Consider the following 26,565-nt stretch of genomic DNA (forward strand, 5'->3'; position numbering starts at 1 on the left):
TAAACCACAGGAATTCACTTTCTTATACTTCAGGATTTTAAAAGTCCAAGATCAGGGAGACAGCAAATTCAGATTTTGGCAAGGGCTCTTCCTGACTATTTTTTTTTTTTTTAATCCACATGAGCTCTTCTCTGTGCACAAGCAGACATTTCTGGTGTCTCTCACACTTTATTAGAAGGACAGTAATGCTGTCAGACCAGGGCCTCACTTTTTAAATTCATTTAGCCTGAATGTTATGGTTTTAGATGTGAAGTGTCCCACAAAAGCTCATGTGTGAGACAATGTAAGGTTTGAAGGAGAACTGATTAGGTTGTGAAAGCCTTAAACTAATTAGTGAATTGATTCCTGATGGGATTAACCTAGTGTTAACTGGAGACAGGTGGTGTGTGGCTGGATGAGGTGGGGCATTGGCAGAGTGGCTATGGGGTGTATATTTGTACCTGATTGTGGGGTCAGTCTCTCATTTCTGATCATCATGTGAGCTGCTTCCCTCTGCCACACTCTTCTACTATGATGCTTTGTCTCACTTTGAGCCCGGAGGAATACATCCAGCTTTCTATAGACTCAGACCTCGGAAACCACCATGAGGCCTTAAATAAACTGTTCCTCCTCTACAAATGTTCTGGTTGGGCTCTTAAGTCCCAACAGATAAAAATCTGACTAGAACACTGAATTACTTCCCTAATCTAATTACAGTCACATTAGGGGTTCCAGTTTCAACCTGTAAATTTTGAGGGAACACAGTTCAGTCCACAATATAACACACCAGATTGGGGAACACATGCAAGACTTGCCCTGTGCTTCTCTCAGTTTTAAGCATGTTAAGTATTTATAAATATCAACTTGTATTATTTTCTACTATCACTATCCTAGAATAAGAAAAGTTCTTAGTGTTTAAGGGAATGGAGAGGGGCAAAGAGAAGACAATTTATCAAAATAAAGGACAAGAGACAGATGTTTGTTCATTACTGAGTTGGTTTACACCCCAGAAACTAGAGCCCCACAGACCAAATTTAACTTGCCACTTTCTTTTGTAAATATAAGCTTTTCCAATATTCTTAGGACCAGGAGAGTTTAGGATTTGGGATATTTTTAGATGTAGGAATATTTGCATATATACATATATGTATATATATATACATATGTATTGTGTATAATATATATCCAAATATTCTCAAACATAAATGTGAGATTTTTAGGTCTATTATATATAAATGTATACATACATTTATATTCATATATATGCAAATATTCTCTCTATATTATGTGTATATATGTATATATATGGTTGGGGATGTGTGTGTATATATATATATATATATATATATATATATATATATATATCTGCAGTTATGTATATATACATATATATATAGAGAGAGAGAGAGAGAGAGAGAGAAGGGAGCAGGAAAAGATAAATATCTTGGCAATAAGATTTAAGCCTAAACACTAAATTCATTTATGTTTCATATATTGCTTGTACACATAAGTCAAAGGCAATTTTATGTAATGTTTTGAATAATTTTGTACATGAAACAAAGTTTCATACTGTGGAATTTTACACTTGTTGTATCATGTCAGTGCTTAAAACTTTCGGGATTTTGCAGCATTTAGGATTTCAGATTTTTGTATTATCAATGCTCAATCTACATATTTTTATTAAAATAGAGTTGGATCTCTTTACATAATATAAATACACTTATTTGCATTTATATATACAATATCAGCATTTGTTACTGCATCCTCTGGAGGAGAGGAATCTTCTGTTCTCACATGGTGAAAGACAGATGGTCAAGCAAGTCAAATGATATAGAAAGACTCTTTCACAAGGGCTTTAATCCCATTCACAAATGGAGCCTTTATGAAGGCTCTATACTTGCTATGGTTGAGATATGGTGTCCCCCAAAAGCTGATCATCATGTGAGCAAGAAAGATTAGAGGAGAGATGATTAAGAGAACTTTAACTTAATGAATGCATTAATCCACTGATAGGGATCAACTGGGTGGTAACTGTAGGCAGGTAAGGAGGTGGGTCACTAGAAACATGCTTTGGAGGTTTATAATTTGTGCTTGGTGAGCAGAGATCTTTTTGCTTCCTGATTGCCATATCCTGAACTGCGTTCCTCCACCTTGCCCTTCTGTCATGATGTAACTCAAGAAGTAACTCCAAGCCCAGAGGAATGGAGTTGACTACCTATGGACTGACACCTTCTCTGAAACTGTTAGAAGTGAATAAACTTTTTCTCCTCTTAAAAATACAAAAGCATTGAATAGTTGTGACAGAGAATATATATTCCATAAAAATCAAAATATTTTCTAACTGGCTCCTTACAGAAAAAGTTTGCCAATCCATATTCTACATAGGTCCTCTCCTTGGGCGTTTCTGAAGCTTTGAGAAAGATAAGAAGACTCCAGGAGAGTTCATCATATGAGAAAATAAAGAGATTGAAAGGGATAGATCTCTGAAAAACCCATATTCTGAAAAAGAGCCTAAAGTATCAATTATCCTTTGTCATATCCTAGAATTTAGAAGTAACTCCAAAAGTAGTTCCATTGACATTTCCTGCAGCTAATTTTTGTTGTGATCATTTTGACATACATGGCATTTTCATGTACCTCTAGTGTATCTAAAAAGAAATCAACTTGAGGCCTCTTTCAAATCCAAAATAATGTGTTCAGCACATTCACACTTTTAATCTTGATCTTAAGCCTCACCCTCCCTTCGATTTTATTTTCCTTTGTTCCCACCCTGTTCCTGATTTCTTCATCTCCACCTTGCTCCCGTCACCCTGTGGTCCCTGGGACTCTGCCCTCCCTGTGTCTCATTCTATTCCAGACCCCACTGCTCCACTCCATTCTGTCTCTCAGCCACATTCTTTCGTGGGGACCCAGGATGATTGCCCGGGGCTGGTTAATTCTTGAGGGCAGAATATTAAAGTTTTGTACATATTACATAAGAAGAACGAGAGAAATGTAAAGGGTTTCTTGTTCAGATATCAATAACATATGAAATGACATGACAAAACATCAGCTCCTCAACAAAACACCTTATTAGTCATGAAAAGTTCCTAGATTTCCTAGATATGAACAGGAAGGGGATGCAGCCTCCTATACCATAGAATCTTTAAACCAAATCTTGGAATTGTGAAAGAAAACAGTTCCAACATTGTATTCTCATTTTTTTCTGAAATAACCCCATATTTTTCATACTTGAAAAATGATTAATAGTCCATAGGAAAAAAAAACCCAACATAGAGATTGATGGATTTTCATTCAGTTACAAAAGATAAAGATCACAAAATCCTGTTATAATTGGCCTAGTGGACGGAGGCTTCACTTTTTAAAAGAGCAAAGGAAAATATACAAAATTAACTCTTCAAATCCAAATAGCTTAGTAACACCAGGCACAGTTCGGAGGCTGAGAATGCCTTGGGCCATGAAGGGTTCTCTCAAGGTTTCTTCCTCTGGAATGTGTTCAGCACCAGTCCAGAATCTTCAGGTGAACCAGACCCGGAGGTAGACCATGAAACAGATTCTGAGAATGAGTTTCAGCACAGAGGCAGGAGTCCACACATCATTTCATTCCACCATTACCTAATGCTTGGTTCCTCCTTTCCTCATTTCCCATGCCTGTTAGCTTCAGCCCTTGGACTGTGGTTGGTCCAAATAGAGATGTACTTAACGTGTCAAATACACACCTATACCAAAGACTTTGCAAGTTAAAGAGTTTATGTTAGTTACATTAAGAGCTTTGGTATATGGGACTACATAAAATACATTATTTAAAATTAAATTTACTCATTTCTTTTGTAGCTACTAGAAAATTTGAAAGCATGGATGTGGCTTGTACTGTTTTATTGGAGATTGCTACTCTGGGGATTTGCACATATGGGTAATCATTTCCTTAGTCTTTCCCAGATTATGAGTACAAAGCACCCACATATGGAATTGTCAAGAGGTAACATGTCTGGGTATGAGAAATTATTCATTAGTTCGCTAGTTCACTGAATGGCTTTACATAACTGAGAGATAGTTATGCTCTTCATGAAAATGCAGGAGCCAAACAGGAGAACTGGTATTGTAGTAGGCAGCTTTATATACTGCTGGATGCATAGGGGTCCACACTGCCTTCTCTCCTACCTAGGCACTCCTTCCCGACTATGACAGCAACTTGAATGTAAAGAAAATGAGTAGTCGGTCTACCAGTGAGTTTATTAGCAAGACAAAAGGGTAGAGTTGATCCAACTTCTGTAAAAAATTTAAAAAAAAAAAAAAAGGTTCCTTTTATCTTAGGCAGTGACAAAGAAATCCCCCAAAGGGTGTTCTGCGGAGTCTACTTTTATTAAACAGGCAGTTGGACAGACAACATTGTGATCAGGGCATTTTCAGAACACAGACCAGGTGGGGATTTCTGTGTGCTCTAAGACCACAGTGTCTAGGAGGAAAGAGATGGAAAAAGACTGAAAATCAGTGGGTCCAGTCCCAACAGCTCTGCATTGTTTTCTATAGTAAATAAGAAGAACTCTGAAGCATTCTTTATATATACAGATGACGAAGGTAGGAGGTTCAGAATTTAGGGCATATTTTTTCCCTCATTGCATCCACCAATCCTTGAATCATTTGTCCTGGAAGAGAAGATGGGAAGGTCAGATGATAGAAGTCAGGTACAATGCAGAGAACTGAACTGTACACAGCTGTACTTTAATCACTCTGCTAAGAATTAACAATTTATAGTTCTTTTCACATTTTATCCAGTGTTTTCCTATGAATATTGTTTGAGCTCCTAGCATGTTTGAACTCCTGTTGAGGTAGATAATACAGAAATGAATATAGATTAACTCTGCTCTTGATTACATGTGACCTTTGTGATGATAAAAAAGGTAGGTGTCATTAACACTATTTTATAGTTGAGGAAATTGGGCTTCAGATCTTAGAGGCTTACTAAATTCTCAGATTAGGTCATGTTGAATCCAATGCCTGTGATATTAATGCTCTTCTATTACAGTTTGTTTTTCACCTTTAGAATAGAATCAGCTATACTCCTTTCCTGGCTTACCTGTTTTCAAACACTATTGAACTCAATATTTAAAACATTAATCAAAATTAAAAAAAAATTAAAAGGGGGTGAAGGCCTAAGACTGTCCTTCTTGGTAACTGCATGTCATCAGCTACTACCATCATGGCAAGAACAGTTAAGTTATTCCAAACTTAACTATTTATTTCAGTACCTACACATCAGCTTAACAAGATTTCCTTTGGTTTGAAAGGGAAAAGCTGTGGTCTTGTCAAATCTTTGATAATATGTCATAACATTAAGAATAGTTATTTATTCATCTCACAAAATTATATTTGTATTTTCCTTTATGGGGGAACTATTTGGGCCCAGCTGCCAAAGATGGGTCATGGTCCAACAGTGCTCGGATGACTACCATGGCTGTATATTCCCTGAGGTTGGAACCTATTGCCTGATATAGCAAATCTGAAATAAGATCTTCTTTACAGTGACTGTTTTTCAGAATCTCCTGATGACTAAGGAATCATGACAGGGAATGGATTATAAAATCAGAAGACTCATACTTGACTCAAGATTTGCCCTGAGTAACTTGGATAAATGGCAGAGTTTCTCCCAGGTTGGTTTTCTATAAGACGGGGAAGGTGACAATTCCTGCTCTAATCATAAGAATGAAGATGCAAAAGGGAAAATGTATTTGCAACTCTAAAGAGCTACATAAATCTTAGTAGTTTCTGTATAATAGAAAGCACAACTTAGATAGTAAGCAAATGTATGAGTTTCAGGATCCTCAACCTACTTTTTGAGAAAGTTGCCACTGCCTGGCATCATTTCATTCTTGGGATGCCAGACTCTCTTGGAGGATCTTTCACCCAGCAGTAAAGCTCAGGCAATAGGTTCTAATCTATATCTAACCCAGAATATACCACCATAATAACCAGCAGTGCAATACTGAGCCATGCTCATCTGTACCACCTGTACCCAAAATCACTCTAAACCACACAGAGGGAGATGAAACTGCACCCACATCCAGGAAACCTTCTGGTATAGAAATTTGTTTCACCAAAGAAAACTATTAAAATTTTCCTGTCATTAATAACACCAGCTGTGGAACTCTAGTGGAAAGGAAATACCCAGAAATTAAAGGAAACAACTACTCTCTAAAGCCCTGGGTGCCAACCCCCTGGCTAGATTCTTCATTATTTAAAAAAATATATATATCTTATAAGTGTAACCTTAAGGCAAGTTCCTCCTGAAGTAGTTTTTGACAAGTCACCCACACAGGATGCTTGTTACAGGGAGGTGTGGTCTATCTGGCTGGAATAAAGATTATTTCCACCTCTTCTTTCTAAGATATATGCAAAGAGGTATGTTTGTGAGGAAGGAGAACAGTATATTCTGTCAATAAAATAGGATCAAAAATTTATATATGGAATAGATTAGAAAATAACATAGGAACTAGCCTTTTCTTTTATGGATGTCTAAAGATCCAACATAGATAATTGCCTGTCAAGTTACATGAGAAAGAAATAGAGGTTTCCTGGTTCTTGGTCTACTCTATTCTGCCTTCCCACTGCTATCGTGAGACCAGAAATACCTGATCACACTCCTATTATTCCCAATTTTCCACATCAAGGCAATAAGGACTCATTTAGTGTTGCTTTCAAATCTAGCAGAATATTTTTAATTCCATTATTGCTAAAGCTTTTTGTGGCAGTGGCATGAAGTAAAGTCCATTGAAAAATAATAAAGTTGTTAAATATAGTTTATTAAGATATTTTCATTTTGTTTGATGCAAATATTAAGTATAGTCACATTAAAATGTAATTAGTTGAATTATTTATTTATTTACATTAACTAAGCACTATGCCAGGGTCTTTTTCTAAATTTATACTTGGGACTATCTCTAAATTTATACTCTGGTCTTAGGTATAATAATGACAGTGATTATCATAATAAAAGTTGTTATTTGTGTTTTAGATGCTGTTCCATGTGTTTTAAAGACAGTGCTTAATGATTATTTTCAATAGTTCATTGAGATCTTTGGCTTACCGTATTTATGTGACTCACCAAAGGTATCATGCATGAAAAACATTAAAAACTTTCATTTGTGCCCATATTTATCTTCTAAATAAGTGTTTTATTTGAAAATTTTTTTCCAGGTTATAAATCATTTTTCCTAGGGAAGAAACTTCTCAAATAAAGTTATCAGGGAGACTATCAAAGATAGTTATATGTGTTAAAATATCCTTGCAGGGATTTAAATGAAATGGGTCAATGTTCAATTCAAGGCTTGGGAAAATTAAATGCAGTGTAATATGAGAGGATATTAGCATTACATAGAAATGGCTGCAATCCAGCTCTGACCCTACCCCTATTCTCTGCTTCATCTTTTTCATGTGGATTATAGAGAATAAAAATTACCCTGCAAACTGTAATGTTAGATTGGAGACATTGCTCATAAAAATCTATTAACGAGTCAAGTAATGAGTCTAAAATGTAAACATATTTCAATCATTACTTAATTATCTTAACAGTAAAAATATGACCAATTCTGGGGTCACCAGACCTAGTGTCACTTCTCTGGCCTGAGAAATTTCCATCACCCAGAGCAAGAGGACAGAGGCGGACCAGCTGCTTCTAACACCCTGAGCAGGAAGTCCTGAGTACTCACAGATGCCTGTGCGTCCACAGGGGTTTCTGGGATGCTGCTTTCCTCACACTTCCCTTCACTACGTATGTGTATATTCGTTTGACGCATCCTAAAACACAACAGAAGAAGATTCAAGAATCCTACATGATATATAAATAAGGATCAACGTAAGTAAAACTGAACATCAAAAACTGGAGTTAGAAGGGCCTGGGATCAAAACGCAACCATTCTCCAGGGCTCATCCTCTAGGTTCAGTCTCTCTTGCTTCAGATATCCTCTAGCCCTGAACCTATACTGTCACATTTCATCCACTAATACTCATAGAATTTCAGAATGTTGGACATCATCTACTCCACAGGTCATGATTTTGTAGATGGGAATATCAGATCCCAGAGAGAAGGCTGACTATATTAAATTTATGTAATATGACTTGGGGCCATGGAAAATATAACAAAGACACCATCAAACAGTCTGTACCTCATCATTTGAAATAATCTTAAAGAGTAGGAATGATAGTGCCTATCACTCCAGAAATATTATGAATCAAACATGGACTTGTTTGCCTCTGTGGTTGGAAACTGGTTGTCTAACAAGAAAGGGCACTTTGTCTTTGAATAGAATTTATGTTGAAATTTCTCCCCTACAACTTCTCTAACATCATTGAAAAAAAATGGCCCCTCTTGCCTGGGATAACCTGAGTCTTCTCTTCTCTATAATATATATTCCCAGATTCTTTTGCCAAACAATACATCCTGAGGCATGCTTTATTAATATTTTCATCATGTAAGTTTCTGACTCTAAATCTCCCTTGAATAGAGGATCAATTTTTATGGGCCTATACAGTTAATACAAAGTTTGATGAAATTATATAGATGATTTAATTCCTGATACTTGTAATGAAAAGGAATTGGAGGATTTCTGGACTGGGTGTATAGTATACACAACAACTTATCTCCTAGACGATAATATTCACTGCTTAAACAAGGCTTATTAACTTTAAATTCTGTAGGGTTCATAAATGGTTTATAAGTCACCCATAAGCCCATAGATGTTATGCATATCAGTCTCTCATGTTACATCATTATTTTTCTATTCTTAAAAGCAGTAACTTTTTTTATATTACCAAAGGAATCCTTGCTTCCACAAAGTTTTATTGAGCTACTGCTTTGGATATAACTGGAGTACAGTAAATAAATAATTAAAAAAACTATTTAGACCCAAATCAACAAGGCTAAGATGTTGTCTAATGTATTTCCTGGCTTTGTGACTTTTAATGAATTACCTGAACTCTCTAAACCTTTCTGAACAAAGATGCCAATACCCCTCCACAGCAGGTTATAGGGACTCCTTGACTGAATGTGAAGGTATTCTATCTACCATGACTTACATACTTACATATAGTTCCTAGAACACATAAGCACTTATATGCATAATTTATGTTTTTAAGTATGTGACCTGGGGATGTTTTTTTTTCTTTTATGAGTTATTTTATTCAAAATAGAATAAATGCCAATTCAGATATTTTCTAGGTTTGAAAATGAGGATATCAAGGAGTTTCTTCCTTATATCCCGGACCTTGTTTGCAGTGTTGAAAGAAGGCCTGAGTAGTAATTGAACTGCAGTGTAAGTCTAGGGTGGCATGGGATGGAAAAGTCAAACTCCGTCACCATAGTTTCATTGAAAACTGGTCTACTGGAGCAAAGTTAAAACCAATAGTAAAAGCAATAAAATAGATCCCTTAAAATAAAAATATTTTCATATCTAATAGTTATTCTAAATAACCTGTGGAGTCAGCTGCTTAGAGAACTGTCCCCACTTTTTTAATGAAGCTATCAAAGGAATGATGAGGCAATTTGGATTACACGGACAGTAATAAATTAGAATTAACCTAGACATCAGTATGCCGTTTGCTCTGGGATTCTTTTTTTTTTTTGGTTCTGGTAATTGAACCCAGGGGCATTTAACCACAGTCCATCTCTTTTTATTTATTTATTTATTTATTTATTTATTTATTTATTTATTTATATTTTGAGACAGGATCTCACTAAGCTTCTTTGGTCATCCCTAAGTTGTTGAGGCTGGCCTTGAACTTGAGATCCTCCTGCCTCAGCCTCCTGAGCCACTGGGATTACAGGTGAGCATGACACCTGGCATGTTTTGCACTGTCTTTTGTATGGAACCACTTCCTTTAAGAAGAAGGTTCACAGAAGGTGGGAAGTCAGTGACTCTCTTATAGCTATAGGACTTGTTTAGACATCATAGGTGAGGCTGACTCTACACAGCAGTGGTTCTCCACGCTTTCCTTAGCCATGTGCAGGACGGATGATGTCCATGCTCCCGTGAGTATACGTGAGCTTATAGAGAAGCTCTGTAATGGCTGTAGCCAAACCCCTGTTTGTGTTCTCTTCTACTCAGTAAAGAATATAACAATATACGTTATACGTAAGCAGTTTTATCAAAGAAATAGCAGTGAATCCTTTCTATTATATATAAGAAAGATGTGGAATTTTGAATTTTTTTAACTGTTATGATTTATAAATGACTAAAATATTCCCCAACAGGGCTGGAGATACAGCTCAGTTGCTTGCACAAGGCCCTGAGTTCTATTCCCTAGCACCACACACACACACACACACACACCAACATGATATGATATCAGTACACTAGTGTAGGTCAACACTATCCCTGGGCTGCTCTGGGAGTTTTGAGGTGCATCCTGCATACTTACAGGTTTTCGTGACAGAGCATACAAGGGTTGTTATATGTTTGTCCATCATCACCACAGACAGGCTGTAAATCCTTTGGGCAAAGAAAACCCATCCTTGGCAGCACTCGGTACTGTTTGCACATCTCGGAATCCTGAACAAGCAAAGCACAAAGCAGACTTACTTAACAGCATTCAAAGAAAAGGACGGGTTTGGGAGCACATTCTGGTTTCCTTAATCACATCTGGGTACATGATTAGGAACAGGACAGTGATACAAACTACATATTTATTTCACACCATATTGGACAAACTTAACCTCCTGGATTTGGCTTCTTTTAAGTATAAAAGACGACTTTCTAAACAAAGGAACCAAGGAGAACAAAACAATAAAAGCATAAATCCCATGAAGTACCAGGCATGGTAAGCTGTGCATGCCTAGGAAGAAAATTAGGATGTTAATCACACAAGAAATAACATCCACTTTTTAAAGGAAGGTGCTGTTAATGTACATCCTAGAAGGAAAAAAAAAACTCATAGCTAAATACTAGTTAATTGCATGGGTTTTTGAGACCTAGCTCTGCCACTAAGTAGAGAAGCAATTTATCTAGATTTTTTGAGCCTTAATTTCCTCACCTGAATAACAATAATAGTAGCTCTTACATTATTGATTTTGGAATTATATCAAGTAATGTATTTGAATGCATGCATAATACAGAGTCTATTGCATTCCAAAAGCTCAGTAAATGTTAGTTATCAGTACATTTTCCATGGTAATCATTGTATTTTCAACATAGAAGAAACATGTTTTTATAGTCTTTTGGAAGTATGAGTTGGACAATACTTAATGTGATAGCAAAAACAACAAAAATAATTTGATTATTCAGAAAAAAAAAGTAAGACCAAAAGAAAAAGAATTAAAGGAAGGTGAACAGATTTGAAAACAAATAGGATGACAGAAGACAAATTTGATGGTGATTATAAATGTTACAAGACAGAAATGTCAAGCAGGAAGAACATGAAGGTCCTATTATCATTTATAACAAATATACTTTAAGTATAAGGGAATTGGAAGGTTTAAAGTACAAGAATGAGTCTTGAATCACTCATGACTGAAAGTCATGATACAATTTAGAAATGATTTAGATTAAAGGACAGCAAAAATATAAACTATCCAGGGGCTGGGATTGTGGCTCAGCAGTAGAGCGCTCCCCTAGCATGGGTGGGACCTGGGTTCGATCCTCAGCACCACATAAAAATAAAGGCATTGTGTTGTGTCCATCTACACCTAAAAATAATAAATATTTAATATATATATATATATATAAAAGCTATCCAATCTCAGCAATTTAAGCAGTGGTTTGAGAGAAATTTTAAATTTATACAGATTGAAAAATAAGAAAGTTTTAAAATCAATTATGAAAATTACTATCTCAAGAATCCAGCAGATGATGGGCAAATTAAGTTCAAAGAAACCAGAAGGAAAAAAAAAAGGGGAAAGTGATGAAATAAAGAGAACAAAGCCAAAAGCTAGCTTCTAGAAGGGATTAATAGATTGATTAATAGAGTGATATCTACCTGTGAAGTCAATGAAAAAGGCAGAAAAATACACATCACCATTCTTAAAAATAAAAAGACATATCAACTACAGATATTAAAAGGATAACATGGAAACATTGTGAATAACTATATGCCAATGAAATTGACAACTTAGAACAAATCAATAAGTTTATTGGAAACTACACTCTGAAACAAACACAAAGAAATTAAAAATGCAACGGTATTATAACTGTTGATACTCTAAGGGATTTGGGCAGCAACTACTTGTTCTTTTGTTTTGATAAATAATTCAAACGTCTAAATAAACTGCTTTAGACTGTAGTGAGTTCCATAGTAATATAAATATCCAGGGAGATTTCAGACAGGAACTTCTAGGAATCTTGGCAAATCTGGACTGAACTAGTTAAGTCCGTTGTATTTTCAGGTTACTGTAGCTGCAATGATTGGTATCAGGATAAAGCTCCACAAAAGAAGCAAAAGACAGAAGCAACAAAGGCAGGATGCTTCTTTTCTTAGTACATTGACTCTGAACAAATTCTCTTGACTCCACTTTTAAAGTGGAGCCAGAATCCCACCACCTCTGAGGAGCTCTACCCTCCATGGTGGTAAAAGCCAGCATAACTTTTTCATGAATTACTGCAGTCTCTCATGGATTATCTGGCTTCTGCCCTTGCCTCCCTGTAATGTCTTTCCAGAATGATTTGCTGTGTGTTCTTGGCTATTAGGAAGGGATTGGGCTGGAGGAGGCAAATGAGTGGAAGCTGAGTGATGGACCTTTCTGACCTGCAGATATTAGAAAATTAAGGCATCTGACTACATATTTAACCACACATTGAGTTAGTCTCACCCAATTCTTAAAATTTCAGAATGCTCCCAATGCAATCACGGCTAATAATCTTAAAGAGCAGAAAGATGCACTGATGAGTAATCCCAGAAATGTCACCAAGCATGAACTGCATCTAGTCCTCTAAGCAAAGCTTTCTCTTGGGGCTGCACCCAATCAGCCTCCCCAGACCCTGCTAGCAAATGGGAATTATGCAAAAGGAACAGCTGTAGTGAAAATGCAAGTGAATTAAATTCTTGAATAGGTTTTCAAAATAGTCATTCTTACCAGAGAAGAATTGAGCGAACCTGGGCTTTTTTCCTCTTCAGAAGCTCTAATGTGGAATGACATTTTACGAAGTTTTGCATTTTCAAAAGTTTCTTTTTGACTGAGCAAGGGAACAAAATATCATCATCATCATCATCATTATCATCATTATTATTATTATTTAAAGTAATAATCACAAGAGGAATGTGAATGGGATGTCTAGTGGGAAGTTGGCAATCTTGGTAAAATATTATGGAACCCAGAACATTAGAGAGCAACCAGGAAAAAACATCTAGAAAAGTATGCAACAGGGAGTTGGTGTAGAGCTCTTATCACTTCATAGATGTGTGACCTTAGACAAGTGGCCTAGAGTCTTTGAGTCTCAATTTCCTAGAATATAGAGAGTACAGTGTTGGTAGTTCCTACTTCAAAAAACATACTCTGTGAAAGTTAAATAAATATTGTTATTCTTATCTTAGTGTTTTTCATAACTATTGATTGTCACTTTTACATTGGTCTCAAAATTTGTTTGATCATTAAAACAATTTAGAAACCCTTTCTAAAACACAAATTCTTTAGCTCTAGAAATTTTGATTTAATAAATTTTTAAGTATAAAAATCTGCTTTTAAAAAGACTTCTCTGCAGAATCCAATAGAGTTGTAGAACAAAGATTTGGAATGATTCCTTTTAACTATGATGCTGAAAGCAGGCAGAAAAAATGTAAGTGGTACAGAAAGTATCATGGTAAGAACTTACACCTGGGTTTCCTGTCAGCAAGTTCAACCACTCCTTCTACTCTCTCTACCAAGCTGCGTATTCTCACGTTAAGGGCAAGGATTCCAAAGACTTATTTGAAGGACTCCGTGGCTCCATGAGCACACACAGTTATTCAATGAACTGTTTCTAAAAATGCAGCTCCCCTGCTTCTACAGCCAGAACAGAATCTTCTTACTCACAAGACAGCTCTGCACTTGTGGCACTTGTTTCTGTAGAACTTTCCGTCTTCGCCTCGCACGGGGTCATGCTCTCGGGTACAGATGAGCTCTCCATTCCTCAAGTGTTTCCGAAACTCACTGCACTCATCCTGGAAGATGAGAGAGGGGAGGTTAACAGGGCCTTTTCCTTTTTTTGCTAGGGGGCTTTAGGAAGCAAAGGTGGCTTTAGGTAGTCCTCCGCTGGCTCTGGGATCAGACTCACTGCTCTGATCCCGGCAACCGAGGCCAAGGTACTCCCAGACTGTCTAAACTTTGCATCCTCTGCTTCATTCTGAACCTCTCTGCACTGGTCCTGGAAATGTAGGGAAACATAAAACAGTACTTGATACGCCTTCCTTCTTGCCCTTTCCCTTTCATCCACTGTTCCCCATTTCCACATTAGATGTGCTGTTAGCTCCAGGAGAATCCCACCAGAATGCAACTCTACAAATGTGATTATCACTGTTAAAGGACTGAATGGAGGTTCTTCTTTGCAGTCTTGAAAAGCAAAATAGAAAAGGCAGCATGGTGTATGGACACTATTGATTCGTTGATGCTGAGAAAATCATCTGGAGAAAACAGAAAAAAAGACATCAAGGAGAGAAACTAACCAGAAGACTTAAGATTAGTTTAACTTGCCTGTATTATTCAAACCAATGACTACCAACCACTGGAATCTTCATTTCTCCTAAAGCAGAAAAACTAAAGCAATAATTGACACATGCTCTAGGAAAATTATCCACAAAATCAAGAAAAGCATCAGACCCCCAAAGTCTCATTATGACCCAGAGTGATAACAGTGCAAAATCAATGATCTTTTACATAAAATATTAGTATCTTTGTTATCCCAAGACTCAGAAGAAGGCAAGATTCTAAAGGTAAAAGGCGGAAGAGTTATTTTGGTATCTTTTAAGAAACAACCTTTGCATCATTTGAAGGCTTGTTTGAAGGCTTGGAACTTGACTCTTCATCATTTTTTCTTTCACTGGCTTCTCGCTCACTGCAGAAGGAAAAAGAAAAATAGGATGTGTGTGTTTGTGTGTGTGTGTGTGTGTGTGTGTGTGTGTGTGTTTTAAGGCTTGTTAATGAATTGTCTTTAGACAAGTAATCTTGACAATTCTTTTTTAGGGGGTACTGAAAATTGAATCCAAGGGCACTCAACCACTGAGCCATGTCACCCATTGTTTTTAATTTTTATTTTGAGACAGCGTCTCATTAAGTTGCTTAGTGTCTCACTGAGTTGCTCAAACTGACCTCGAACTTGTGATCATCCTGCCTCAGCCTCCCAAGTCACTAGGCATGCACCACCAGGCTGGCTTATCTTGCCAATTCTAAACATTAGCAAATCTAACACGATTTTCTCATACTGAAAAAATGCCTAGTCTGTTCTGGGGGTTGGAGTTTTCATATCGTATCTGTGGCAATCAATGCTCTCAAGTTTCATTGTTTAACTTATGATACTGTCATATAGAATGACAGAATCCTAAAAGGCCATTACTTTATTTTCCCTTAATAGAATACATTTATTCTCTCATCTACAGAGGTGTTTCTTTTCCCACTTTCACCTTTCCAGGTGTATTATATCTAAACTCTCCATTGTGATTGTTCTTTACATAGTGATAGTGATTTGAAGTTTAGAAACGTTTTAAAAAATGCTCTCACTTTGAATCCCCACAACAACTGTATTGGGTATTTGTTGTATTTCACTCACAGAGAGAAGAGACTGAGGCTCTGCAAAATGAGCTGGCTTGTCCCAGGTTACTTACTAACCCCCCTTTTGAAAGGCCATGGATTTTGTCATTAGACTGTAGATGTTTTCCTACCACAGGGACTTCACATAGGATTATGCTTCCTATCATTGAAATTAAAAAAAAAAAAATCTTAGTGTTTTGGAAACTAACTGTTCTCTTCAGAATTGAAGTTCTATTTATCTTTAATGTGTGAAGCCAAGGGCTCTTAGATTTTAAAGTAATAGGCATAATATAACAAATGCACAGATAAATAAGCCTCTTCACTTACAAGACGCTCAGACACATGGCACACTTGTTGACATGCATCTTGCCATCTGGGCCTCGAACAGGGTTATTTTCCCTGGTGCAGACAAGCTTTCCATCTTTCTGCTTGCTCCGGAATTCATAACACAGATCCTGTCAACAGGAGGGGGTGGAGGAGGAAAGATGATGTTACTATAATAGGCTAATCTTTGAAGCCTGAAAACATGATTGGTTGGTTAGATATAAATTCATAACACTTGAAGGGGGAAAAAAAAGAAAAAAAAACGAGATTTCTGAGATGAAATGTGTTTTAAAGGTATTCTATCCAATCTCTGTCTAAATAGTTTGAATCCTGTCCACAGAATCTCTCCCAATAACTGTCTTACCCTAGTGGAATTTCACTACTGCTTGGAGAAAACATTCTATTTTTACATAGTCTCTTAAGATGCTAACCACTAAGTCTGTTTCTGCAACTGTAGTCATTACTATATACATTAAAAAGATTAATTCAACAGCCCTGGAATGAATGGAAAACACTCTTGTGGCTACAAACATGTAAATGTTCAGCTTTGTTCTTCAATACAATTTTTTAAACCCCCCGTCCCACACACACTTTTTTTTTCTTTTTTTTAATCAAATGTGAACTACATGTCAGGCATTTGTTACATGCTCTAATAGGTTTCCTGTCGTGGTCAAAGAAATCCATAAGATAAATATTCACTATCCCCATTTTCAGATGAGAAAAATATGAATCAGCAATATTAAGTAGTTAACATCAAAGTTAGAGTTTTGACCAGGAATCTTATGACAACTAGGCTTTTCTTTTTACTGCTTTGCTTTTACATGCAAGATAAAAATCCTGTCTACTTCTTAAAAATAGAGCTGAGTGTTTTTTCCCTCCCAGTTTTGGAACCTAGGAGCTGACACATAGTAGGCAAGTGCTCTACCACTGAACCACACATCCAAACTGACCTTTTTGTTGGTTGAAAATAAGGACATCAAAAAGAAGCCAATATAACTGAGTCCACAGAACCTGGCATTTTTTAAAGCTTTGGAGATGTGTAGAAGTCACTTGAACTTCCTTTAACTTCAAAGAGGCAAAGTAGAGATACGAAAACATCTTAAAAAATACTGCTAAATGCCTAGAGATAGTGTTTTTTTTTCTTTAAATTGTGATATTCATAAACAATTCCAGGACTCCTTTTGTTGTAGTTGTTGTTTTAATGTGCAGGGACCAAAACCGGCCTCACATATGCCATGCAAGCCCTTTACCACTGAGCCATGTCTCCCACCTTCCAGGCCTGCTTTAATCTGCTGCATGAAGAAGAGAAGAGAAGAAGAAGAAGAAGAAGAAGAAGAAGAAGAAGAAGAAGAAGAAGAGGAAGAGGAAGAGGAAGAGGAAGAGGAAGAGGAAGAGGAAGAGGAAGAGGAAGAGGAAGGAGAAGGAGAAGGAGAAGGAGAAGAAGAAGAGAAGAAGAAGAAGAAAAGAAGAAGAAGAAGAAGAAGAAGAAGAAGAAGAAGAAGAAGAAGAAGAAGAAGAAGAAGAAGAAGAAGAAGAAGGGGGAGGGAGAGGGGGAGGGGGAGGGGGAGGGGGAAGGAAGGAAGGAAGGAAGGAAGGAAGGAAGGAAGGAAGGAAGGAAGGAAGGAAGGGGCAGGAAAGATCTCTGGAATTTGAAATTGAATACCTGATAAATATATTAAATGTCTCACAACCATCAATTTTAGAGGTAACTAGAATCATATTCTTTTCTAGGTGCCCAGAGTACCACAAACATTCATCTTAGTACCCATCTGCCTGTAGTGCAACACTTGCTTTGAGGGTTTAGTCCCTTCTGTTTAATATTTATGTGTAGTCACTGTCTCTTGAATTTTTCTCAGTTGTAAAATTTAAACAACCCACATCATACATATTAGGGATTTCTAAATAGGGTAATTTTTACTTACAGATGAACCAGAGTAGCCTTTTGACACATACATGAAATCTCAATATTTTAAATACAAACACACACACACACACACACAACACACACACACACAGAGATAGTTATTTTTCAGTTTGAAATTTCTAAAATATTACAAACATGAAAATTGACCAAAATTTTACATGAAATACAGTTCAGATCATCTGAAGTTGTACAATAAATTGTATTCTCAAAGCCTTTCATCACTAAAATGCACAATAGATATTGCCCAAATATTTTAGAGTAACTATGATTACTATTAATGCTTCATTTTGTTTAGTCCAGTACAGTGAACTGATGAAAAGTTGCCTCACTACTTGGAAAACCTGCTTAGGAAAATTTTACTATTTTGTTTTTCTATTTGGAATCTCTGGACAGATTAGAAGGATGACCTTATAGGGTGAACACTATTTATAAAGCCAAAATCAACTCTAGGTGGCACTGAAATGCCAGCTAAAGAATTTATCTTCTCGAACTCTAAATTTTGATACTTGCTTTCTTATTTGTAATTTTTGGTACCTGTTTATTGGTTTGTTTTAAAACTTTAGAAGTGAAATTCACTGAATGTATGATCACAATAATTTGAGAACTGTCACTTGCCCTACAAATGTGTGCATCAGAGCTGATCCTGGGGCTCTGGAGAGCAGGCTGTTTCTTTGTAAGAAGGAGCCTCGTCTTTCATGTTTACTGGAATGACGGGGAAATTCTGCCCTCCACAAACACTCTTCAGATGAATTCATGAACAGCAAAGCAACCTAGTGTAGGCATTAGTGTGTCTAGCATGCATCACCTCCTTGTTGTTATTCTTTTCCCCTTTATTTTTCTTTTCTTCATCTTCTTTCTTTTTTTTCTCAGCTGCTTCCTTTTCCCTGAAGGAAAGGAGGAAAAGAAACATTTCAACCAAAGTGAATAAACCCCTCATCAATGACAAGATCTGATTCTAAAACAATTTCTCCTTTCTCACATTGTTGAGAAATTGCACTTTCCTGACTTGCAGACAAGACCCCTTTTTTGGTAGGTACTCACAGCCTCTCCTTACACATGGCACATTTATTGCCATGTGTCTTGCCATCAGGACCCCGGACGGGGTCACTCTCTCGAGTGCAGATGAGTTGTCCATTTTTTAGTTGGCTTCTAAACTCATCACATACATCCTGAAAAGAAGGAAACATTATGTCAGAAGTGCTGTTTTCACATAGTATTGACCGGATTTGAAAATCAGATTGCATCCAAGAGCAAGGCAGCCAGTTAATCTTGCTTTGCTTGATACAATTATGGCCCATAAAAATGTCTGTGTCCCAATTTCTGGAACCTGCAAAAATGCTGCTTTACATGTCAAGGGCGGGGGGTTGTATTGAATATAGAATTAGATCTGGCATTTATGTTTGAAATGGGGAGGTCATCAGACTGGATCAAATGTAAATACAAAGGTTCTTATCCATGAAAGAGGGAAGCAAGAAAGTCAGTGTCACAATGATAGAGCATAATAGAGACTTGACAGGCCCTGGCTCGCTCTGAAGATAAGCAGGTTGCCTCCAAAAGTTAAAGAAGGCAAAGAATCAGAACTTTCTCTGGAGTTTCCACAAAGGAACACAACTTTACTGTGTGCTGGTTTCAGTGAGACCATTTAGAATTTCTAAAATCCAGAAATTTAAGATGATAAGGTTGTCTTGTTATATGCTACTGTTTATAGTCATTTGTTATAATAGCAATTAAAAAAGAACTATACTTGTTAAAACTCATTTCCTCTAAAATAAAGTTTAAAGGTTTTACAAGCTGCTGAGACAATTGAATAAACTATGATTTATTAATTGTAATGATTAATAAATCATTAGACTGGAAGGTTCCCATTGACATTAAATTGCCAAATTTGCAAATTGCCAATAATATTCTTGTTTTAACATTGGTTCCGGATCTTCAAAGGACAAGATGTTGGTTGACCATATTCACAACCCTTTTCTATGTCTATGAGGACTTAAGACAGTTCTGTCAAAACCTAGTTAATGACTCACCTTTCCTGACTCTGATCCAGTCTCATTTGATCTGACGCCAGAATTCTTTTCTTTTTCCTCTACTTCTTTTTGCCTGAGAGAGAAAAGTGTCAAAAAGTGTCACCTTAGCAGCACGTACTCAGGGGTGATGGTTTACATAGCCTGAACCTCCTCATGAGCAACTCCCTCTGCCCCTCATCGAGGAAGACAGTCCACTGAGTTACTGACCTTAGAGCAGTTGAGCTTCATCACAAGGTACATCAAATCCCAATTACACAGTCTCCTATGTTTGTGTCCAGATTTATCTTCCTTTAAATTTCATTCTGTTGATCGTATTCTCAGAACAGTACAGAGCTTGACACCCAATCTATTACTCCTTGGCGTTCGCCCTTTCCTCAGGTCCTTGGTCTTTCAGTATAAGCAATGGTTTCTAATGCTGCATCAACTCCCCATTCCACTTCCTTAACTTTGAAGTCAACCCATTAAATCATCATTTCTCAAAGTGTGGAACCCCAAATAGAAATAAGAGTAATATTAAAAGCATCGGAGGATCACATTCTGTTTTATATCTTATCTTTCTCATTGTTATGGGTTAGCTGTGAGGTGTCCCCCAGATGCTCATGTGTGAGACAATGCAAAAGGCTTAGGGGTGAAATGATTGGGTTATAACCCTCCGATAGGGATTAAGTGGGTGGTAACTGAAGGCAGGTAGGGTGTGGCTGGAGGGGTGGGTCCTCAGGGCATGTCTTTGGGGTATATATTTTGCATCTGGGTGAGTGGAGTCTCTCTGCTTCACAGTGGCCATGTCTGAAGCTACTTCTTTGAGTCACACTGTTCTGCCCTGATGTTGAGCCTCACTTTGAGCCCCAAGGAGTGGAGTTGGCCCTCTATTGTTGAGCCCCCACAAAAGCCTCTTCTTCCTCTAATTGTTCTTGTCAGTCTTTCAGTCACAGCAGTGAAATAGTTGACTAAGACACTCACACATGATTTATGCCAGTGGTCTGTAAGTTTTTACATGCATTAAGAATTACCTGAGAGATTGTTCAATTTTTTTTTTCTTTTTCAAAAAATTTTTTATTTGTTTTAATCAGTTATATATAACAGTAGAATGCATTTATGCACTTTGATATATCCCATACATAGATGGGATATAATTTCTCATTTTTCTGAGTGTACATGGTGCAGAATTATATTGGTCATGTAATCACTTATGTACACACACAGTAATAATGTCTGTTTCATTCTACTATCTTTACTATCCCCCGTGAAATTGGTGTTAGCCCTTTCCTCAGGTCTCCTCCCCTCCCCTCCCATCACTTCTCTATTCCTAATCTAAGATAATGCTATTCTTCCCTAGTGCCCCCTGCCTTATTGTGAATTAGCATCTGTATATAAGAGAAAATATTTTGGCTTTGGTTTTCTGGGATTGGCGTATTTCACTTAGCATGATATTCTCCAACTCCAACCATTTACTGGCAAATTCCATAATTTTACTCTTCTTTAAAGCTGACTACTATTCCATTGAGTATACATGCCACATTTTCTTTATCCATTCATCTATTGAGTGAGATGAAATCTTAGAGTAGTTTTGATTTGCATTTCTCTGATTGCTAGAGATGTTGAACACTTTTTCATATATTTGTCGATCAGTTGTATTTCTCTTCTGTTGGTTCTATAGTCTAGCTATTGTGAATTGAGCTTCTAGAAACATTGATGTGGCTGTGTCACTGTAGTATGCTGATTTTAAGTCCTTTTGGTATAAGCCAAGGAGTAGGATAGCTGGGTCAAATGGTGGTTCCATTCCCAATTTTCTGAGGAATCTCCATACTGTTTTCCATAGTGGTTGCTCCAATTTGCAGTCCCACTAGCAATTTATGAGTGTACCTTTTTCACCACATCCTCACCAACATTTATTGTTGCCTGTATTCTTGATGATTGCCATTCTTTTTGACAGGAGTGAGATGAAATCTTAGAGTAGTTTGATTTGCATTTCTCTGATTGCAAGAAATGTTGAACACTTTTTCATATATTTGTTGATCAATTGTGAAGTGTCTGTTCAGTGTCTTAGCCCATTTATTGACTGGGTTATTTGGTTTTTTTGGTGTTAAGTTTTTTGAGTTCTTTATATATCCTAGAGATTAATGCTTTATCAGAGGTGCATGTGGTAAAGATTTTCTCTCAATCAGTAGGCTCTCTCATCACATCATTAATTGTTTCCTTTGCTGAGAAGAAGCTTTTTAATTTGAATCCATTCCATTTATCGATTCTTGATTTTACTTCTTGTGCTTTAGGGTAAGGAATTCAGATCATTAGGCTGATATGGTAAAGATTTGGGCCTATTTTTTCTTCTATTAGGTGCAGGGTCTCTGTTCTAGTGCCTAAGTCTTTGATCCACTTTGAGTTGATTTTTGTGCATGGTGAGAGATAGAAGTTAAATTTTATTTTGTTACATATGGAATTTCAGTTTTACCAGAACCATTTGTTGAATAGATTATCTTTTCTCCAGTGAATATTTTTAGTACCTGTTTCTAGTATAAGATAACTATATTTATGTGGGTTTGTCACTGTATCCTCTATTCTGTACCATTGGTCTACAAGTCTATTTTGGTACCAATTCCATGTCCTTTTTGTTACTATAGCTCTGCAGTATAGTATAAGATCTGGGATTGTGATATCTCCTGTTTCACTTTTCTTGCTATGTATTGCTATAGCTATTCTGGGTCTCTTATTTTTCCAAATAAATATCATGATTCCTTTTTCTATTAAGAATGTCATTGGGATTTTAATAGGAATTGCACTAAATCTTTTGGTATTATGGCTATTTTGACAATATTAATTCTGCCAATCCAAGAGCATGGGAGATCTTCCAATCTTCTGAGGTTTTCTTCCATTTCTTTCTTGAGTGTTCTGTAGTTTTCATTGTAGAAGTCTTTTACCTCCTTTGTTAGATTGATTCCCAGTTTTATTTATTTATTTTTTGAGGCTATTGTGAATGAAGTGTTTTCCTAATTTCTCTTTCAGTGGATTCATCACTGATACATAGGAATGTATTTGATTTATGGGTGTTGATTTTATGTCCTGTTACATTGCTAAATTCATTTATTATTTCTAGAAGTTTTCTCATGGAATTTTCTGGATCTTCTCGGTATTAAATCATGTCATCAGCAAATAGTGATAGTTTGAGTTCTTCTATACCTGCTTGTATCCTTTTAATTTCTTTCTTTTGTCTAATTGCTCTGGGGAGAGTTTCAAGGACAGTGTTGAATAGAAGTAATAAAAGAGGACATCCTTGTCTTGTTCCATTTTTTAGAGAGAATGCTTTCAATTTTTCTCATTTAGAATGATGCTGGTTTTATTTGGCATATACAGATTTTACAATGTTTTCATGTTCCTACTATCCATAGTTTTTCTAGTGTTTTGAACACAAACGTTTGCTATATATTGTCAAATGCTTTTTCTGCATCTATTGAGATAATCATGTGATTCTTGTTTTTAAGTCTATTAATTACATTTATTGATTTCCCTATGTTGAACCAACCCTGCATCGTGGTGCACTATCTTTTAAATATGTTTTTGTATATGATTTGCTAAAATTTTATTGAGAATTTTTGTATCTTTGTTCATCAGGGATATTGGTCTAAAGTTTCTTCCCTCGATGTGTCTTTGTCTGGCTTTGATATCAGGGTGATATTAAACTCATATAATGAGTTTGAAATATTCTAAATAATTCACAAATAAATTATGAATGGATAGTAGAAGAAATCAAGGATGAAATAAAGAAATTCTTAGAGTGCATTCATTTAAAGAATAAAAAGTCAACAAATAAATGACCTAACACTACATCTCAAAGCCCTAGAAAAAGAAGAACAGGTCAACACCAAAAAGCAGTAGAAACAGGAAATAATTAAAATCAGAGTTGAAATCAATGAAATAAAATAGTCATGGACAGGTAGTCTTCAAGTGAACTAAACAAACTTCTTGCAATTATGAAACTATAATATAATATAGAAAATATAATGTAAAATAATATAGGTAATAGACAAATAAGCAAATAACTAAATAAGACAAGATGATAAAGACAATAAAGTAACAGAAAGGGAACACAGCTGCTGTTTTAATTATGGTATTCAGAAAGGCTGGAGAGTTTAGAGAGATCTGTAAATTATGGACGAAGTAAACCATTTGGAAATCAGGAAAAAGAAACAATTGAAAAAATTGACAAAACAAAAAGCTGGTTCTTTTAAAAAATAAATAAAATAGATAAACCCCTGGCCATGCTAACAAAAAAAAAAAAAAAAAAAAAAAAAGAGAGAGAGAGAGAGACAGAGAAAACTCAAATTATTAAAATACAAGATGGAGAAGGAAATATCACAACAGACATGTCTGAGATACAGAAGATAATTAGAAACTATTCTGAAAATTTATACTCTAATAGAAAATATCAAAGACACTGACAAATTTATAGATACATATGATCTACCAAAACTGAATGAGGAAGTCATACATGATTTAAAAAGATCAATTTTAAGTAATGAAATAGAAAATGCCATCAAAAGCCTACCAACCAAAAAAAGCCCAGGACCAGATGGATTCTCAGCTGAGTTCTAGAAGACTTTCAAGGAAGAATTAACACCAGTACTCCTCAAAGTATTCCATAAAATAGAAAAGGAGGGAACCTTCCAAACTCACTCTATGAGTTTGGAATATCACTCTATGCAAAATTTGATTCACTGACCATCTCAACAGTTTAATAAAACTGAATTTGAGTTCAGTAACCTAATTTTTAAAAAGCAAGTCTGGTGATTCTGGTGCAGTTAACCCAAGGTCCAAACAATATAAAACTTTAATAAGTACATATTCATTTTAGGGAGTTCCCTTTAAGTATACAGGAAATAGAGATGTGGCAATAAAATACACATTTAAGACTCACATTTAAAGTCATGAAATTTTAATCAAGTAAATTATTGGAAAAATGAGTGTTCCTATAATTATTTGGCTTTACTGGAATTTGAATTATAGTCATAGCTCTACTCAAAAAACCTCTAGTATCCTCTGAACACATATAGAATAAAATTCAACATCTTTCTCATGGCTCTAAACAGCCTTCAATAATCTTTCAAAACTAATTTCCTGTATTTGTCTCCCTTCCTCAATAATCTTTGATGATAATCTTCGTAACCTCCTTTTTGATCACGTGGGCTTGCTAATTCTCACACACATATATTCAGACCTTGCATTGTCTCTTGCTCTGTCAGAAACTTTCTTCTTCCTGATTTCCAAATGATTTACTTTGTCCAAACCTCACAGGTCTCCCTGAACTCTCAGGCTTTTCTGAATACCATAATTAAAACAGCAACTATGTTCCCGTTCTGTTGCTTTATTATCTTTATCATCTTATCTTATATAGTTATTTGCTTATTTGTCTATTATCTATATTATTTTACATTATAGTTCCTATATTATATTATAGTTTCATAATTGCAAGAACTTTGTCTAGTTCACTTGTAGAAAACCTGTCCATGTAGAGTGCCTGTCAAATGGTAGGCATTTAAAAGCCAATCATTGTAAGATGAGTGTCTTTAAAATATTGTCAAAATAATCAATTTATGTTTTCTCCTGTTAACTATTCCAGGTAAAGATCTTATAATAGCAGATTTTTTATCTTAATAATCTTATTCATTTGATGATCTGTGGTTTTATACAAAATGTTCTTTTACAAAATATTTTGCTATTAAAGAATGATGCAGAAAGAAAGTCACAAATGAAAAGAGCTATATCATTTAAATGTATCATATCTACAAAGTATGAGTCATGGAAAAAGAGAACATGGTATTATGTAAGAGACCATAATATTAGTGATTATTTATTACTGTAAATATTGTACCAAATATTTACTGAACATTAGGTCAACATTACTAGTGACAATTCACATTAAATGGATGTCTACTTTGTGTCTGTTGCTGGGCTAAGAAGTTTACATGGCTCATCTCATTGAACTACAAAAAGAAACACTACACAGCTATTGTGATTATTGTTGTCTCTTTGGACTTAACATATGAGCTATTAAAGCCTATGGAAGGGATGTGACATGTTCAAGAACATGGAACTAAAATCCCATCTAATGCTAACCACTCACATCACCCCACTCTTGCTCCTACTGAAGATTTAATAACGTAGAATAGATAATAGGCTGTTATTCAGAAGAACTGGATTCTAGCTTGAGCCCTGATGTTCACACCTCGTGAAACCCTGAATAAATCAATCTGTTTTTCTTAATAGTAGAGTGTAATATTTAAATAAGATTTTCTCACATGGCCTATATGAACAATTTTTTTTTCAAGTAGAAAGGTGAAGAACATATGTGTGTGTGTGTGTGTGTGTGTGTGTGTGTGTTTTAAGGGGGCACTAAATAATTGTTAAACACTTAACAATTAAATGCCATAATTAAGAATATTGTGATAAGTTTGGGAACTGAAAACACTACTTTTACTTACAGATGGGATTGACAGTAATTGTGTTACTTGCCCTAAACGCACAAAACAAGGGCCAAACTGGGTCATAAAGTATGTTAATTCAGTACCATGAACCAAGGTAAAGTAAATAGCAATAAGTGTGTCCATGAATAC

At 35.9% G+C, this 26,565-nt stretch overlaps 1 protein-coding gene across 1 annotated transcript in view; it reads right to left on the bottom strand.

The window, feature by feature from the left end:
• Window positions 1-7,613: 7,613 nt before the first annotated feature.
• Window positions 7,614-26,565, bottom strand: part of Spink5 (serine peptidase inhibitor Kazal type 5) — an 81,553-nt gene continuing 62,601 nt past the window's right edge. Inside the window, exons 24-33 of the mRNA XM_076857643.2 lie at window positions 19,961-20,033; window positions 18,975-19,102; window positions 18,739-18,817; window positions 16,013-16,140; window positions 14,915-14,993; window positions 14,217-14,306; window positions 13,976-14,103; window positions 13,040-13,139; window positions 10,393-10,523; window positions 7,614-7,773 (exon numbers count right to left, since the gene is read on the bottom strand). Coding sequence (XP_076713758.2) covers window positions 7,614-7,773; window positions 10,393-10,523; window positions 13,040-13,139; window positions 13,976-14,103; window positions 14,217-14,306; window positions 14,915-14,993; window positions 16,013-16,140; window positions 18,739-18,817; window positions 18,975-19,102; window positions 19,961-20,033 — 1,096 coding nt within the window. The remainder of the gene's footprint in view (window positions 7,774-10,392; window positions 10,524-13,039; window positions 13,140-13,975; window positions 14,104-14,216; window positions 14,307-14,914; window positions 14,994-16,012; window positions 16,141-18,738; window positions 18,818-18,974; window positions 19,103-19,960; window positions 20,034-26,565) is intronic.

Source organism: Callospermophilus lateralis, chromosome 5 (genome assembly GCF_048772815.1).
Source record: "Callospermophilus lateralis isolate mCalLat2 chromosome 5, mCalLat2.hap1, whole genome shotgun sequence".
NCBI lineage: Eukaryota > Metazoa > Chordata > Mammalia > Rodentia > Sciuridae > Callospermophilus > Callospermophilus lateralis.